Source organism: Furipterus horrens, unplaced genomic scaffold (genome assembly GCF_987537825.1).
Source record: "Furipterus horrens unplaced genomic scaffold, mFurHor1.1.pri manual_scaffold_16, whole genome shotgun sequence".
NCBI classification, from domain to species: domain Eukaryota; kingdom Metazoa; phylum Chordata; class Mammalia; order Chiroptera; family Furipteridae; genus Furipterus; species Furipterus horrens.
This window is the reverse complement of record NW_028327186.1, coordinates 3,657,034-3,675,634: the sequence shown is the minus strand read 5'-3', so window position 1 is coordinate 3,675,634 and position 18,601 is coordinate 3,657,034. Positions and strand designations below refer to the sequence as shown.

The 18,601-nt window shown below is 46.8% G+C and overlaps 1 protein-coding gene across 2 annotated transcripts in view; it reads left to right on the top strand.

Annotated features, from left to right (window-relative positions):
- Nucleotides 1–453: 453 nt before the first annotated feature.
- Nucleotides 454–18,601, top strand: part of LRRK1 (leucine rich repeat kinase 1) — a 90,446-nt gene continuing 72,298 nt past the window's right edge. The window contains exon 1 of one of the 2 annotated variants that reach the window (XM_090263862.1): nt 454–669. In XM_090263862.1, coding sequence (XP_090119988.1) covers nt 492–669 — 178 coding nt within the window. In that variant the 5' untranslated portion in view covers nt 454–491. The remainder of the gene's footprint in view (nt 670–18,601) is intronic. The other variant, XM_090263863.1, reaches the window with a different exon arrangement.

Genomic DNA, 18,601 nt, shown 5'->3' with positions numbered 1-18,601 from the left:
GACTTCCAGGACAGTCTGTCCTGGGCAAAGGGAAGGCCTCGTTGCGTGACTGACTGTAATAGCATCTGCTGCACCCCAGCTGGAATGGGGGCCCCTGAAGGCAGGAGCCTTGTTGAGTTGTCTTGGCGTCACTGTGCAAGTGACAGTGACATGTGTCCAGGGAACAATGATTGGACCCTTTCCCAGTAGGTGCTCTGCCGTTGTTCGGGGTTTCTTCCAGATTCTTCTCAGGTGGACATGATTGGAGCCCAGCTGTGAGGCAGGGCGGGAGGACTGTCCTTTCGCTGTCCCCACCTGACTAGGTGTGGCTGTGAAGATGGACTGTGAAGAGGGATATGGCCCAGGAGACGGAAAATACCAATGAACCAATAGAAATATAGGCAACCATGCAGGAAGGCACCTGACAATGAAGAAAAGCTTTCTGATTTGATGATTTTTTTTTTTTCCCACCAGAACGAGTCGGCTTTCTGCTCCGCCATGACCGTGAGTCCATGCCTGAGACCTTCCCTCGGGCGGCAGTGACGGTGACCGCAGCCAGCACTGACTTGGGAAAGCAGCCACCCCGCAGGCTGATGGCTGGCATGTCGCGGCGACCGCCCAGCATGTACTGGTGTGTGGGGCCGGAGGGCTCAGCCGCGTGTCCAGACCGCGCCATGAACGCGAATAACGGTAAGGACAGGGCTAGCCAAGCCGGCCGGGCCTCTCCCACGGGGAGCCCAGGCCACGTAAGCACAGGGGCTTTTCAGCGGAAGGACCTAAACTGCCATTATTTGCTGAATTTTTTTATTATAAAATATATCTTAGGATTCTCACTGAAATTCTAAAAATGGAGGGACTGTGGGACAAAATTTAATGTGGACTCAGAGGTCTTAAGAGTCAGGACATCCCGTCATGTGGGTGACAAAGTTTTTTTTGAAGGGGACATTTGATTTTGTTTTGTTGTTATAAAAATGACTCATGTTTGTTAAAACTGAAAAGCAAAAGTAAGTAGAAAAAAAAATGTCACCCAGCAGCTCACTGCCCCCAACACAAGTACGAGGGAGCCTCTTTGTCCCGACTCGTCCGTCCATTTCTCTGGGCTTAGGCTCCCGCTTTTCTCACAGAGCCTCATGCTGGTCACCTGACCCACGCAGATCCACAGGAGCATCATTTCAGAGTGGAGCCCTACTGAAAATCATTAAGCTCATATTTACCCTCCTGTTGGACGTTTTGGGGTGTGTGGGTTGTTTCTCATTGCTCCCTGGCACCCAAAGAGCAAGCATGTCCATCCGTGTGAGGTTATTTCCAGAAAATAGATTTACAGAAGCCTGCTTTCCTTTCCCCCAGTCTAGTCACTGATCTCTCTACGGTGCTGCCCAAGGAAAGCGGGCTACCAGGAAATAAACCAGGGATACCCCACGTCAAGACAGCTCTTACCTTTTAAAAATCCTTGGACGTTCACACGCTTTAGAAATGATCACGTGCTTAGAATAAGTCCAGGTAGAGTTTAGAAAAAGATCTAAACTTGAATGGAACCCCATTTTTTTTTTTTTTACTTGTGGGGATTTTGGTCACGGGGTGGGCCTGGGCGCGCGTGGGTTTGTACGTGTGCTAGATGTGTTTTTTCACACCACTCCTGTTTTGGCCTGCATACCTCACCATGCGGTTGTTTGTTTAGAATGTGCATCCAGTCCAAGGCCATGAACGCGCGAGCGTTGGGGGCGCCCTGTCGCGCCGCTGGGGGTCTGTGTGCCGGTCCTGCCACAGAGTTGTGTCCCAGGAAGGAATGTCGCAAGCTTATTAGTGCTGTCTCCTGCCAGCTGAAGGGCCACCCATTTTGACACACAAGGCATTAGACATTCCCGCATCCGCATCCGTCTGACACTGGTCAGAGTGGAAAAACCTGTCCTGCCAGCTGAGGTGAGGCTCCCTGGAAAGTAGAGAAGTGAGGAAACTTCTAGATACTTCAAGCTGAGAACGCTAGGCGAGGAGACTCTTCTGGACATGGGGGGTGAGGGGGGCTAGGACAGACATCCCCAGGGTGACTCACATCCCCCGCCTCGCGTGAGGGGGTCCTAACGTCAGCTGCCCGTCTCCACCAGACTCCGTGTGGACCAGAGGCAGAGAAGGAACATTCCAGAGTGTCTGCAAATCCCAGGTTTTTACATGGCTGTTTTCAGTGCTCTTTTCTTTTTTTTTCCTTTGGCATTTTCAAATCAGTGTTCAAAATAACTTCTCAATGTCAGAGCCCAGTGATTTGCTCCAGGGCTGGGGGCTGAGGGGCGGGGGGAAGTTCTTCTTATCTTCCAGGAATAGAAGTAGGAAATAGACAGGAAGTGTGCCTTGGGGTATAAGAAGTCCGACAGGGAACACGTCCCCGTGGGTGAGTGCCTTTCGCGGTATAACTGCCAGTCCATGTCTTTAAAGTCTTAAACGTGTTCCTGAGGTCGGTGTCCTGTTCGGGGATGCTGGGTTGTGTCCACACCCTGGGAGCAGGGACAGGCGGACAGGGCTTTGCTATGGTCACCCAGGTGCCCTCTGCCAGCCTGGCCACAGGATAAGGAACCCTTAGTGAGGTGGGGGAGGGGAGGGAGGCTGAGAAGGGACTCGGGTGGGAGGGGCTGCCGTTAAGACAGCTGTGTTTTATGCCTGCAGTTGTGGCCCATTATGGACATTCTTTGGCTTGATGGGACTTTTTTCTATATTTTAAAAAAATTTTAAAGACTTTATTTCTTTTTAGAGAGAAGGGGAGGGAGGGAGAAAGAGAGGGAGAGAAACATCAATGTGTGTTTGCCTCTCATGCGCCCCCAACTGAGGACCCGGCCCGCAACCCAGGCATGTGCCCTGACTGGGAATCGAAACAGCGACCCCCTGGTTCACAGGCTGGGGCTCAATCCACTGAGCCACTCCAGCCAGGGCTTCTTAAACAATTTTATTTGTTTATTTTTAGAGAAAGGGGAAAGGAGGGAGAAAAAGAGGGAGAGAAGCATCGATGTGAGAGAGAAACATCAATTGGTTACCTCACCTATGCGCCTGGACTGGGGCCTAAACCCGCAACCTGGACATGTGCCCTGACCTGGAATCTAACCGGTGACCTTTCATTTTGCGGAATGACACCCCACCCATGGAGCCACACTGCTCAGGGCTTGATGGGACTTGTAACATTAACCTTAATCTGAGGCTTAGGTCCTCTCCTGAGTATTTGTCCAGAATGTGCTTGATTACCTCCAGCCACAGGGAGCTCACTCCCTCTCAAATAGCACCAGCCTCTCTATGGGAAACTGTTAGGAAATTTAGGCTGCAGAAACCAGTCCTGCTCTCACTGAGTCTAGCTCCTGGGCTGATCGGAATCCCTTCACCCCTTCCTTGACATAACTAAAAGCAGGTAGGTGCCTCGTCCTCCCTGTGGATTCCTGTTTAGGCTGATAAACCATCCCACTACTTGCAAGAGCAGACAGCCTGCAACTCACATCTTGCCCTCAGGTATCACTGAGCTTGTTTTCCTTCATCTGTGGACTAACCACTAGGCCATTGCCACCTGGGCCCAGGGGAACAGCTGCCTCCTGCTGCCCCCTCCACCCGGAGGTATTCAGGCTCTCGGGAGCACCCCCATCCACCTACCCATTCTAAGGGCCAGAGCCTGAGGTCCACCTGTGGTTCTCAGCCCTCACCTGCTGCCCACCTCCCCCTATCACACATTTGCCCCAACCTCACTCTATGAGGGGTGGGCAGGACAGCCCCACCCATGACCTCTGTCCCCCCTGGCAGAAGCCGAGGCGCACGTGACAGGCACTTATGGCCAAGAGAGATTTTCTTCTCAGCCAGATGCCTTGGCCCCATGGAGAGACCAGTGGTCTGCGAGTGGGAGGTACCTGCATGGATGTCCCAGGTCCCAGTGCGGAGGGACAAGGATGGTCTCCCTCCTGCCTGATTTCCTGATCCCCAGGAGTCAGACCTGGCAGGAGCCATAAATAAGGCTTTTTATGACATTCTTTAACTCTGGGAACGGAGTTCTCCCTCCTAATAACATGTACATCGAAACTGTAGCGTATGAATTTCACACACATTTTCAGGAACCCCAATGAGTGAAAATAGGGACTTCCAGAATTCCTTAGACGTCCAAGTTATGAGTCCTTTTACCATCCCGGCCTCCCCTGTATCCAGTTTGTCCAGATTCCACTTAACCATATTGTTAATTATTCAGTGACATTTATCATTTAAAAAACAAACAAACAGACATATGCATATTAAAGCCATAGAATCCTTCTGAGTCCGGAACTCTGAGCGTATAGCAGGAATCACACATTATTGAGACATGTTTTCCACTGTAAAGAACTCCTGGGGATTACACTTCACCTTGCTAATTCTTGCCAGGGTTGTGCCTGGCAGCTTTTCTGTCACTTAACCATCCGGCATCCAGGACCGATCAGCAGGTGTCGATTTAAAATTGGCCTACCTGGTTGTTCCCAGAGAACCACAACCAAAAGAACTCAATTTTGGCACTTGGAATTTATCAGAGACTTAAAGAGACTTCAAGCCATTGAAAAGTTGTAGTCCATGACTTTTAATATAGACCCAGGCAATGATGCCAATTTGAGGTTAGTTTTGAATACAAAAGGAAAAGAATAAGACTCTTAAAGTTCCTTTCAGTAGCTCATTTTGGACCTGTGATAGCCGAGTGAGGTCTTAGAGGCAAGTGGAGGGACCGTGGGAGTCGTAGGTGGAGGGACATCAGCCCCTCAGGCCGCTCTGCTCCCAACCCCAGTTGCCAAGCTCAAGAGATCCCAGTGGGCAGTTGTTTGTTTCTCTGCAAACATCATCAGCACTTTTGAGTTCAAAAGCAAAATGCAAGCTAACAGCCCTGGCCCGGTTGCCCTGTTGATTGGGGAGCATCATCCCGTACACCAAAAGGTTGTGGGTTCGATTCCTGGTCAGGGCACATACCTAGGTTGCGGGTTCGGTTCCTGGCCGGGATGCATGTGGGAGGCATCCGATGGATGTTTCTCTCTTACATAGATCTCTCTCTCATTCTCTCTCTCACTCCCTAAAATTACATACATTCTTGTAAAACATTCAAAGGATGCAGATAAAGTGGTCAAGGACCTTTCTGTCCTGCCCAGGAGATCACTGTTAGCTGAGTGTCTTCCCTTCTCAGCATATGCGCGCACGCAGTCTTCTCTGTACGTTATTTCTGGTTTTACATGCATGATAATCAGTTAGACACGTGTTCTGCAACTGCTAGCGCTGAGTTCTGTCTTGGGAGTTTTGTGCATGTGTGCCAGATTTGACAGTGTGACTACAACAGTGTTCACTTAACCAATCCCCTATTAAAGCGCCTTTTAGTGTCTTTCTGTATTTTGCTTCTTATCCTAAGAGTTGGTTGTCACTGTCTATGCAGGATCAATGAATGAGCACATTAAAAATAATCAAAGTACTTCCCTGGCTGCTGTGGCTCAGCGGATTGAGCGCTGGCCTGTGAACTGAGAGTTCAGCAGTTTGATTCCCGGTCAGGGCACGTGCCTGGGTTGTGGGCCAGGTCCCCACTTGGGGGACACATGAGAGGCAACCACACATTGATGTTTCTCTCCATCTCTTTCTCTCTCCCTTCCTCTCTCTAAAAATAAATTTAAAAAAATTTTTTTAAATAATAAAAATTAAAAACATAAAATAAAAAATCATCAAAGTAATGGCACCCATGTAAACGAGCAAGTGGTACAGAACTATAAGCCAAAGCCCCTAGTCCCAAAAGGGTCTCTATGTCTGGTTCTAATTAGCCAGGCCATTGCCATTTCTCTGTGGAGAGAACGCACCTGAGCGTCTCTTGCTCTGTCTGCGTAGACAATGTGTGTTACCCGCCTGTCATGATCCACGGTGGTTCCCTTCACTTCTGTGCGTCTCTCTGTTTCTCCCTCCACGTTGACGTCTGTCGGTGTCCTCTCCTCTCCAGGTTGTAGTTGTGACATTGAAAGGTAGGCTCCCATCGCCGTGACTCGGCCCGTGGACTGAGTGTTCAGTGGGGCCCAGGTGAGCACTTCTTCTCTCCTTATTACCTCCATCCGTCTTCCCGTCGCCCCCTCAGACCGTGGGCTGTGAGCCGTTGTTTATCTGGAGCACTTTCTCGGGACAACGGCTAGGAACAGTTACAGAGACCCAGGAGAGCCTGGGCGTTGCTGAACGCTTGTTCCCTTCGCCTTCCTTGTGACCCCAGTTGGACATCAGCCACCTTCCGAACTTGGAAGAGGCTGCCGCGGGCTCCTCTGATGTGGTTTGATCGTCGTTGCTTTGGTGGGTGACCTGTTCTTTCCTCTCTGGAAGCTTTTAGAAACTTCCCTTGTGTGCTCCGTCTTCTGCAATTTCCTAACAGAAGACTGGGTTAGGGTCTTTTTTCACTGATGCCTCTGGACCCTCGGGGAGGCCTAAGGGTACCCCTTTCAGGCCTTTGAAGAGTCCTTGTGTTGGCTTTGGTAGTCCTTCCCTCCCCTGCTTTTTTAACTTTTTTTGTTTTGTTTTGTTTGTTTTTCTGGAACTCCTGTTAGTTAAGATACATGTTCCTTGTCTTTTCTGTAACATTTTCCAGCTCTTCTTTTTTCTCCTAAAGTTTGGAAGATGTCCTGGACTTGACCTCCCACGGAATGTTGTGTTTTGTCATTCGTTTTTAATTTTTAAAATCTCTCTCCTATTCTTTTTTCTTTTCATAGCATCCCGTCCTTGTTTTATATACACAGTCAGTGTCTTCTTGAGTCTTCTGAGGATCCTACTGGGCACTTTCAAATTTTGATATCATTCTTCTGATCTTCTCAGTTAATTTTAAAATGTATTTCTTAATGTCAGGTTCATTGATTAAAATCAACATTTTTACTATGAATTCCAGATAAACTAATAATTGCATGATTCAAAGCGTTAGTTAGGAAATTCACAATCTCAGTTGACTTTGTAAGCAGATCATGTTCAGAAGGTTCATGGGAAGCAACTTCCTACGATGCTAAGAGAAGTCAGCAAAATGCTGGCAGAAAAATACTTTTTCATTGGCACTTATTATTGAAGTTCTTTTTAATGCCCTGCATTACCAATGTGGTTTTTTGTTTTTTATTTAATTTCATTTTTATTGATTTGAGAGAGAAAGAAACATGCATTTGTTGTTCCACTTACTGATGCATTCACTGGTCGATTCTTGTGTGTGCCCTGACCGAGGATCGAACCCACACCCTCAGCGTATGGGGATGATGCTCTAACCAACTGAGCTACTCAGCCAGAACCTACGTACGTTTCTTCTAAGGCCTGGTCTTTTATCTGTCTTTATTCGTTCAGTATTATTATTTCAACAATGATCAAGCATCTGTTTATGGGACACACTGGTCTACCTTCTGAGGACATAGTTCGACCATGGCCTCTGCTCTCACGGGGCTTGGAGTTGCAGCAGGAAAAATAGGCGGTGAAGAACAGAGGAAAAGCCAGAGGCTGATGCTTGGGGAAGTTAGCCTTACAGAAAGGTGATGTGCTCAAGAGACACCACTCGGCTATTTTTAATTCTATTATTGGGTAAGACTGCTTTGAGGAAGTGGCATTAATGCTCAGATCGGTTGGGTTGACCAGAAGGAAGGAGCCGTGGGAGGCTGGGAAGGTGTGCTTTTTCAAATATGCTGAAAACAGCAGAGAAGCTCAGCCCTCCCTCCTGTGCTCACTCATTCACCCCACGGCATGCCAGAGCCTGTGACAGACTGGTCACTGGGGAGCCAGAAAAAAGTCCTTCGGATGCTTATGTACCAGAGAAACACATCTGATACACACTCTACTGCCAAGGAAGTCAAGGTTGGGGAGTGATGGGCAGAAGACTCTATTTTGACCAGAAGTCAGGGAGGCCATCCAAGGAGAGGTGGCCTGGGAGCAGAACCCGGTGGATGGAATGAGGACGCCAGTCCCATGAGAGCTGAGGCGTGGCATGCCCAGCAAGGGCCCCAGTGAGCACAAAAGCTGTGCAGTGGGGAGCAGAGGGCTAGAAGCGCCGTGTGGAACTGGGGTGGTGGCCTTCATGCAGGCCAGGGCAGGGCTCGGGTTTTGTTCCAGAGCAATGGGGGACCTAACACGCAGTATGGTCTCATCATGGGAGCTAGACGAGAAGGCTCGGGTGTAACCCCGGACGGCGGGGCAGGAAAGGAAGACCAGGATGGCCTGGGAATCTGTTTTGAAGAGAAAGCTATCAGGACTCATTGAGGTGTTTGTTATTAGGCCACAAACCACTCCAGAACTCACTGGCTTAAAACGGCAATAAAATTTGCCCTGGCCTGTGTGGTTCAGTTGGTTGGAGCACTGTCTTCTTTCCCACATTGGAAGGCTGTGGGGTGGATCCCCGGTCGGGGCCTGGTCAGGGGATGGGCAGGAGGCAACCAATGAATGTTTCTCTCTCTCTCTCTGTTTCTCTTTATTTTTCCCTTCCTCTCTCTCTAAAAATTAAGTGAGGATGGGAAAAAAAATCAAGTTTATAATTTCCCAGGATTCTGTGAGTCAGGCATCAGGTAGGGCTCAGCAGGGTGGTTCTTCTGTTAACGCTCACACATCCGATGCCTCGGTGCCTCTCCCTCCACATGACTTCTCTCTGTCCATGTGCTTTCTCACCCTACAAATGTCTAGCCTGAGCCTCTGTGTGGCATAACGGTTGATTTGCCAGAGTGCAGAAGCAGAGATGCCTAGGCTTTAGGAAGGCTGAGGTCTGGAATTCTCTCTTCATGATTCCTGCTGGCCCCTGCTGGTCCAAACAGGTCAAAAGGCAGGACTGGGTAGATTTCACCTCCCACAAGGAGGACGAGCAAAAAGTTGGTGGCCACCTTAATACACCATGTGGATGAGCCGTGAGGAGTGAAAGCAAGAGGAATCAAGGATGTCCCACCTCTGATTTAACCAATGTTATTATTTGGACATTTTTACTTAAAACATAATTTAAGAAGTAAAAATGACAAGCATCGTTCGAGCCCTCTTTGGGCCTTTCCCTGAGTTCTGCTGTCCATCAGTCCCCAAAGGCAGTGATTATTTTCAAGTTCACGTGAACCCTTTGCCGTGTTTTGTTCCATTGCTAAATGTGTGTGTGTTCAAAAGCACATGTACTGTTTCTATCCTGCAAGGCTGGTCCCTTCTGGGCAGCCACCTGGTAGACAAGGGGTCGGCTTAAATTTCACAACATCACCCACCGGGGTTAAGGAAGCGGCTTCATTGAGGGCAAGGACGTCACAAAGCCTGGGTCTACCAGATGGATGGCATGTGGTCCCTTGTCTGTCTTTGAACAGAGACGCATACGCCAGGGTATCTGCTGGACATGAGGAGGTTCTCGTCCAGTGAAGGGTCCAGCATGGGGTGTCCACTCCCCGGGGGCTAGCCTGTCAATGGTGTGCCACGTGTGAGTGCTGGCTGAGTGTAGGGGACAGCTTGGGGCTGTGGGATGTCACGGTCCCCCTGCCACTAGACCGTGGAAACTGAGCGTGGGTGCCAACCCTTCAGCTGGCTCATTGTCTACATTTGAGGAGTGACAACCAGTGTCATGTTTTGGCAGGGCTGTGCCTTTTAGGACAGTTTCCACATTTAATATTTTTAAATAACTATTTTCATACTGGGCCAGATTTTTTAACTTAATTTTTGAAGCAACATCAAGTTTGTTTGGTATAAGAGGTTTATAGTTGCCCCTTGAATGACACAGGGGTAAGGAGCACCAACACCCCCTGTGGTTGAAAATCCATGTATAACTTTTGACTCCCCCCACATTTAACTACTAATAGCATTGACAGCTGATGAACACACATTCTGCATGTTATATGTACCTTGTACTGTATTCTTACACTATGGTAAGCTAGAGAGAAGAAAATGTTATTCAGAAAATCATAAGGAAGAAGAAACACAGTATTTATGAAAAAATCCACATATATGTGGAGCCTCTCAGTTCAAATCCATGTTGTCAAGAGTCAGCTGTATTTTCTGAGAAGCTGGATGAAACCTTTTGCCTATAAAACCATCTGGGCCAGGTGCCTTTTTTATGGATAGATTTCTCTTGGTACTGTTGACTGCAATTTTAAAGGTTGTAGGTTTATTTAAACTTTCCATTTCTTCTTGAGTCCCCCATTTAATCTAGATTCTCAAATATATTTGCATAAAGTTCATCATGGCTTTAGGATTTAAAATAAAATTTTAGATTAGTTTATTCACTCTTTGTTGATAAATCATAGACTTGCTATAAAACTCAAAAGTACAAAAGAAAATACAGTGAAAAGTATTCCCTGCCACCTGCTCCTCAGTCTTCCTGTTCCCCTCTCTTCTAAAGAATCAGAAAAAATAGCTAGTTCCCCTTCTCTTTTCTTCTTCAAAATCAGTTTTTTAGACCTAGATTCAAAATGGCTCTTTTTACATAAATCTTTTTTTAAAGTTATGATCCAGAAGTATTTAAAGTATATTTTATTGATTATGCTACTACAGTTGTCCCAATTATTTTTCCCTTTGCTCCCCACTACCTGGTACCTCCCTTCCCTCCAGCAACACCCGCCCCCGCCCCGCCTTCACCACTTAGTTCATGTCTATGGATCATGCAAATAGGTTCTTTGATCCAGAACTTTTATTTTCAGTTGTTTTACTTTTTCAATATTTTTCTGTTACAGTTGACCTTCACTATTATATTAGTTTTAGGTGTACAACATAGTGAATGGAGATTATATAACTTACAAAGTGTTCACCCCAATAAGTCTGGTACATAAGTTATTGCAATATTATTGACTGTATTCCCTGTGCTGTATCTCACCTCCCTGTGACTATTTTTATAACTGGCCATTTCTACTTCTTTTTTAAAAAGAGATCCTTTATTCTTACTACTTTTTAATCCTTATCGGAAGACATGCCTATTGATTTTAGAGAGAAGGGAAGGAAGGGAAAGAGAAGGTGAGAAACATTGATTAGTTGTCCCTTGTATGTGCCCTGACCGGGGACCGAACCTGCAACCCAGGCATGTGTCCTGATGGGGAATTGAACTGGTGACCTCTCTGTTCAGGGGATGATGCCCTACCCACTGAGCCACACTGGCCAGGGCCGTCTCTTCATATTTTATCTATACTTTTAACCTCTTGGTGCCTTCGTGCAGCTCCCTCTGCTTGGTCTTCCAGATTACCGATCTGTCCTCTAGCCCTGTCTCTTCTGCTCTGCCGTCCTCCTACTGCGCGTCATGGTTCAATCCTCCTAGTTTTCATTTCCAGGCCTTTGAGTGAGTTCTTGCTTTTGCGGATGCTGTGTCCTCCTGTGTCTCTCCCAGAGATACTTATTCTGAGGTCTTGTTCTTGCTTTACCAGCTCCGATTCTGGGTGGAGACGGGCCCCTGAGATGCTGGAAAGCCAGAGCCCGAGATCCTGGTTAGGAAGCTCAGGCACTGACTCCATCTTTTCCTCTCCCAGGAAGGCGGTGGTCGCTAAATCCTAATTACAAAACCGGAGAGCCTGAAGTTTGCTCTCCCTTATTTCAATGACTGGGGTATTCAGGTAGGCTCTCCCCTTCTCCCGAGCATTAATATCAGGGTGCAGCAAGAAATGCAGGCTCTCAGATCTGCCGAGACCCTGCCTTGCACAGGCTGGGTCACTGTTAAGTGCTCACTTCCCCATGGGGACTCTGAGGCCACATCTTCTCCTGCCCTGGATGGGCAACGTGCGTTCAGTGGTCCTGGGTCCTTGGCGACATAATCAGGAGACTTGATTTAGTTGTTTGTGTGTTCTGTGAGATGGAAGGGAGGGGAGGGGAGGGGAGGGGAGGGGAGAGGAGGAGGGTGTCTCATCCTGCTGATCCATCGCCTGCCCTGCTCGCTGCCTCTGTTGGTGAAGTTGGGTGTTCCTCCTTTACGGTATTCATCTTCCTCAAAAGTTAGAGGGTCTGCGGTTGGGTGTGGATCTTCGTGCTGGGATTCCCCATGGCTGTCTGTGGTCACCACAGCCTGTCAAGGGAGGAAGAGAGACTGCAGTGGGAACATTTCTAATGAGTGGGGGTCTCCACATGCCTCCTGGCTATGACCCATCACCTCTAGCGTACAAGGAGCAGAATCTGCGCCCTCTTGCTGCCTGGCATAGGCTGGAAAGGGGCTCACTGTGGGTACTCCTCCCCGTGGTCCCCTGCTGGTGGTCTTGGGAGCCCCCACCCCTGCTTCCCATATACACCCCGGCAGCCTCAGAGCACTGCCCGAGCCTGTGTGCAGAGGGTTTAGCACCATGCCAGGCAAGCGGGATATGTAGCTCCTAACTAAACGTCCATTTCTTTCTCTTTCCCTGTTGGGCAACTTACGCAGCCTTGCCTGGAGTCCATTTCTGTTAGTGAAAACGATCATGGTGTTGCCATGATCAAAGTGGGAGTTTCTGGAAAAATGGGTGTCCTGTGATTTTACTGGGCTGTCACCCATTGAAAGCATGGAATTTAAAACTTGGCTGAGGCTCATTTTCAGATCTGTGGATAGCTCCAATGGGATGACCCCAAATCGAGTCGCTGAATTGTTTAACTAAAGTTTTAATCAAAGATATTTTCATTTAAGTGAAAACCTTTCTTTGTCTTATCTTTAGAATACTTTTGGGGGGGGAGCAGATTAACAAAATCCATGTGTCTCATGGAAGAAAACTCCTAGTAAAACTTGAAAGTTCTTAAAAAATAAACTTGAAAGTTCTGTTGCTCATGAGTATCTTTTCAAAGCTCAGCCGCGAGCTGTCCATAGGGAGGACAGGTCGGAGAGAAATCGTAGTGGGCGGGGGGTTGGGGGGGGCAGTCAGGTGCCGGCAAGAGGCCACAGTAGTGGAGCTGGGCATTCTTGAGATGTTTGTGGCTCCTGAGGAATTGTGGAGCATCTCGCTTGAATCCTCAGAAGATCACTTATGAAAACAGAGAGCCATACTGTTGCCCAGCCAGGGTTTGTGCTAAACTCGAAGGATTTTGTTCTGCGCGACTGGGCATTTCCACGCAGGAAACTCAGCTGTGAGTGTGGCAGCCACAGAGCAGCGTGAGTCCAACTCACTGGAACCCCGCCGCGGAGGAGCGCGGCTCCCAGGAAGGTCAGCCGTGGCTCAGACGGAAGATCTCGGAGTCTGGGTCTCAGGCCAAAGGGACAGAAAGGCGTTCTCTTCCCTGAAGCGTTATTTTTTTATGCGCATATGGATGTGGCATTTGCTCGTAACCTTTCAGAGGCTGTGGGGCAACCGCCCGTTGGGTTCCCCTCAAATCCACACGTTAAATACGTTAAGTAACAACTCTGCAGTGCGAGCTGCCGAGGACCCCTGACCTGGCCTTTCTGCTTCCTTGTTGCGTGCCTGCTTTCAGGTTTGGAAGGCAGATGGCAAATCTGTTGGAGTCAGTTTTTGTTGTTTAGTTTGGGGGCTGTAGCTCTGCCTGAAGATAGGCAGAGGAAAAGGAAGAGCAAATTGCTTCACTTTGTTTTCTTGCCAACACTTTAAAACCTTAGTTGTTTAAATATGGTCACATGGTTGAAAAACTGTAAGTTTCCATCTGTAATTCTTTGATTCTTACATCCTTCCAGCATACGTATACACACACACACACACACACACACACTCACACACATATATGCAAAATAAATATAGGTTCTTATTTCTCCCTCTTTTACACAAAATGTGGCTGACAGTGCACACTGTTCTGTACCATGCCAATTTCTTTCACACATTTTTACATAAAAGCTATCACCATCATCACCACCATCACCATCATCACCATCATCACCATCACCACCACCATTATCACCATCATCATCACCATCACCATCATCATCACCACCATCACCATCCTCACCATCACCATCACCGCCACCATTATCACCATCATCACCACCATCACCATCATCACCATCACCACTACCATCATCACCATCACCATCATCACCATCACCATCACCATTATCACCATCATCATCGCCATCACCACTACCATCATCACCATCAGAACCACCACCATCATCATCATCACCACCATCGCTATCATCACCATCATCACCACCACCATTATCACCATCATCATCACCACCACCATTATCACCATCATAACCACCGTCATCATCATCATCACCACTGCCATTATCACTCTTTTTGACAGCTGAATAGTATTCCGTTGCCATAGATATACCTCAGAGTATTAAGCAGTCTCCTCCTAAAGGGCATTTGGGCTGTTCCTAATATTTTGTTATAACAAATAATGCTATGATGTCTTTTCACATGTAAACAAGCATCCCTGTATGATAAATTTCCAAACTGATAGGTCATACAGCATATGCTTCTAAAAATATGCCATATATTTGCAGATTACCCTCCGTAGAGTTTTTCTTGTTTACCACCATGTCCCACAGTGTCTGAGCTTGCCTGCTGTCCCATAGGCCTGGTGACACTTTCAGTTACCAAACTTCTGGGTTTTCCTCATCTGATAGGTAAAAAAACGGTGTTTGGGTGTAGTTTTATATGCATTTCTCTTGTGATAAGTGAGCTTCAGCACGTTTTAGCATGTGTGAGACCATATTTACTTTTTTTAACTTCCCTTCCTATCCTTTGCTTAGCATTCTCTAGAAGCTCTTTGATCTTTCCTTATCACTACCTGAGATCTCTTCCTGTTGGCCTCTATCTAGTGGGTGTTAGCACATAATTAGATGCCCTATGGAGGTCCACTTACAAACCCAGAAAACTGAAATTGAAAACTTTGCATGCAATAAGTAGGAATGTTCTGTTTTCATTTTGACTTAATTACTAAATGAATATAAATTGAGTATAAACTGTCTAGGGGAAGTAGGGATACTCACACAGGGCCCATCTAAAGAAACCATTAAACCTTGGACAGAAAGAATATTGGAGTAAATAAAATGACATATCTTCCTCTTGTATAGGAAGACTTAACATTTGTAAATATGTTAATTCTTCACCAGTTGGTTCTGTAATTCAGTGCAGTAGTAATTAAAATACAAACAGAATTTCTTTTTGGCACCTAAATGTAAGAGCTAAAGTTAAAAAACTCTTAGAAGAAAACATAGGATTAAATCTTCAAGACCTTGGATTAAGCAATGGTTTCTTAAATATGACACCAAAAACACAGTGACAAGCCCTGACGGGTATGACTCAGTGGGCTGGGAGTCATCTTGCAAAGCAAAAGGTCACTGGTTCAAGTCCTGATCAGGGCACAAACCTGGGTTACGGGTTTGGTACTCGGTCGGTGCATGTTTGAGAGGCAACTGGTTGATATTTCTCTCTCACATTGATGTCTCGCTCCCTCTTTTTCTTCCTCCCTTCCCCTCTCTCTAAAAATAATTAAACAAGATCTTTATTAAAAAAAAAAAACAGTGACATGAAGAAAAATAAATTGGATTTCATCAAAATTAAACATTTTGTACTTGAAGAACATCATCAAGCAAGTGAAAAGACAGCACACAGAATGGGAGCAAATATTTGCAACCGTATCTCTGATAAACGGTGTGTGTCCAAATTAAATACAGAACTCTTTACAAGCCAACCACAAAAAGACAACGAAAGGACGAAAGACCCTGAATAGGCCTTCATCAAAGACGATATAAAATGGCCAACGACCACATGAAAAGATGCTCAGCATCACTAGTGATTCTGGAAATGCCAGTCAAAACCACAATGAGATGCCACTTTACACGCACGGGAAGAGCTGCCATCCGGAGGAACAGCCTGGCATGTCTTAGGCCTCAAACCTAATGTTAAATGTTAAAACCAGGCACAATAACCTTTGGACTGGGCCTAAAGCAGCCTTGTGCCCCAAAGAAGTGTTTGGAAAGAGGACAAGAAAGCAGATTCTGTGCCTACTGGGCTGCGGGCAACCAGACTGAGAATTTAACACATAGTTCAGAATAAACACCATGACATTAGCTAATCTGTGCCAACTGACACGCGTCCCTTCTGTGGATGTAATTAGTCCCCTTCCCTTTATTGTAAAAGCCCCTTGCCTTTGCCTCTGGTTTGGAACACCGTTTGGGTTTCTGCCGGAATCAGTGCTTCCAAAATAGGTATTCTTTTGGATCTCAAATAAATGCTCATTGCCTCCCACCTTTGCCTTTTATCGGGGTGCTAACACCTGAGCCCGAGCTCCACAGATAAGATTCAGAAAGCCACCAACTTGTGCGTCTGGCTTGACATCATTTGTCTCAGACGCCTGATCTCTGCAGACTTCAGGTTTTAGACACAAACCAAATTTCTTACTTTATTTCAAACAGCAGTCATAAATAAGCTTTAGCATTTATGTACAGCCCATGAAGGGTCGGGCTGCATGGTAAGCACTTCCCATGCTTTCATTCATTGGGGTCCCACAACCACCCCTGTATGCTGGGTGCTGCACACGGGGCACTGCAGACACGAATGCCCAACTGGGAGAGGCGGAGGTGACGTCTCTGTCACCGTCCTCTGTGCTCTGGGGCCTCCTTCCCTGGCAGTGCGCGTGACTAAGTGATACTTCTATGAATCGGAAAGCCCCAGAGGATTATCCTGAGACAGTCTAGACTTTGACCTGTCATGACCCAACCGTTGCGATGCCGAAGTGGCCAGATTCTAGAGAAGGTGGTGTGGAGAAGGGGCCACGAGACCATCTCGAGCTGTTTGGCCAAAGCATGATCCAGATGGGCAAGAGAATTCTCTTTGCAAGAGAATTCTGTCCCCGTTGGCCATTCTGCATGACACTCCCGATGGACAGGATCATAGATGAGACCCTTATTGTCACAGTTCCATTCGGGCTACCCCATATTTTAGCACAGTGCACGGCTCTCGGTAAAACACACTACTGGAAAAATCTGGGTGCCTCCCCCTCAATTTCCCAATGGATTGAGATGTTTTCTTCCTTCCCTTGTGCCCCACTTTGCCAGTAGCAAGCTGCATTCAGTTAGAAATGTTGCTTTGTTCACCTGGCAAGTATATTTTTACAGAACAATTTCTCCGTTACAGCCGCGACAGAGAAATAACTGGAAAACTGAAGAGAGGGGCAAAGATCCCCTCAAATTCTATCGCATAAGAAAAGCTAATGTTAGCACGTTGGGGGTCTTCTTGTTAGTTTCCCTGTGTTTCATGCACTCCAAGTGACAAGCATTGTAATGCATTTGATGATCATTATAAATAACCACCATTTTTGCTACACAAAACAGTATGGCAATCAGCATCTTCATGCATATTGTGGTTTTTTTTAATGTGCTTTTTAAGTATGGGGAGCCTGTCCCCCAGAAACGGGCTGGCCTACCCCTCAGTGTTTATAACCCCAATCACCTCTCCAAAGACCAGAGTAGGGTTGATTTTTATTTTTTTTGTAGCTTCAGATTTTACTGTGTTATATTATGTGAGGCAACCATCTTACTTCTGTGGTTTTTATTTCCGCAGGAGGATGGTTCTCCTTTTTGTTCCAGGTCAGCCTCTCGAGCATGGTTCCCGTTGTAGGTGTTTTTTAAGCGTGAAATCTGGAAAGAGGAGGGCGTCACACCCTAGCTCTTCCTGCCCATCTCATCCAGCTGTGTCCCCGGGGTCACGCTCAGCACGCAATAGGAATTCCATGTTTGTGGAATGCGTGAGCCATAAATAAATGCCATTTTGGAAGAGGAACTAAGCCTAGGAGAGGATGCATCGTGTTTCTGTTTCTCTTCTGCCGCCGCAGACTGTCTCTGGATTTTCCATCTAACGAGACAGGATGATCTCACCTTTTCGTTCTTAGGTGCTTGCCAAGATTATTGCATTGCGAATAAGTGTCCCACGTTTGGTTGGGAGGACACAGCTCGGGAGGTGGAGGGTCAGCATTGGTGGCAGGTGCTAGGGGTCCAAGGCCTAGTTCTGCTGTTTGGAGTGGGGTGGGGGAAGCTTCTCGAACCACCCAGGTCACATCATGGTCACATCATGGAATGTGGTGGTGAGGACCCCCACCTTGCATGTGGGTGTTGGGAAGAAAGTGGACTTTTCATAGCATTGGGCAGCACTCAATGAAGAGACCATTTTATTGTGCCTTTCAAGGTCTGGGACACTGTCTCCAATTATTGTCCCAGGAGATTCTCTTGGCTCTTTGTCTTTTTTTTCCAGAGCAACTGAGTCAAGACTTGGTCTACTGAAGAGCGTAGGGTTGCTTCAGGTTAGTGGTTGCCATCAAAAAACTAATTCATTAAGTCAGGTTGCAAGGAGTCCATTTTGTGCTGGGTACGCTTCCTCTTTTAGTTGTTTGTCTTAATTTCAAAATCAATGCAAGCTTGATGAGGAATAAAAAGTGTATTTGAAAACACAGAAAAACACAAATAGACAAAATCCCTGGTCATTTCACCCACTAAAGGCAACTGCTGCTTTCATGTACGCATGTCCTTGGGTTCTACTTTCTAAACAGAGAGACAGACAGACAGACTAAACTTTTATAAACAGAAAGAATCAACTATACGCATTCAAAACCTTTCTTCAAAGCATTTGAATTGCACATAACCTACCAAGCTGGAATGAATTCTTCCACGTTGCCTGTTTTCAAATCATGTCAACCAGTGTTCTGTGGGATGAATTTTCTTCCCTGGTATTTCTGTCTCTGCCCCGTATTCCACTCTTGTAGCTTAATATTATATAAGTATTTTCCATACTTCTCCTTAGTCTTCATTGTCACCGGTTTTCAT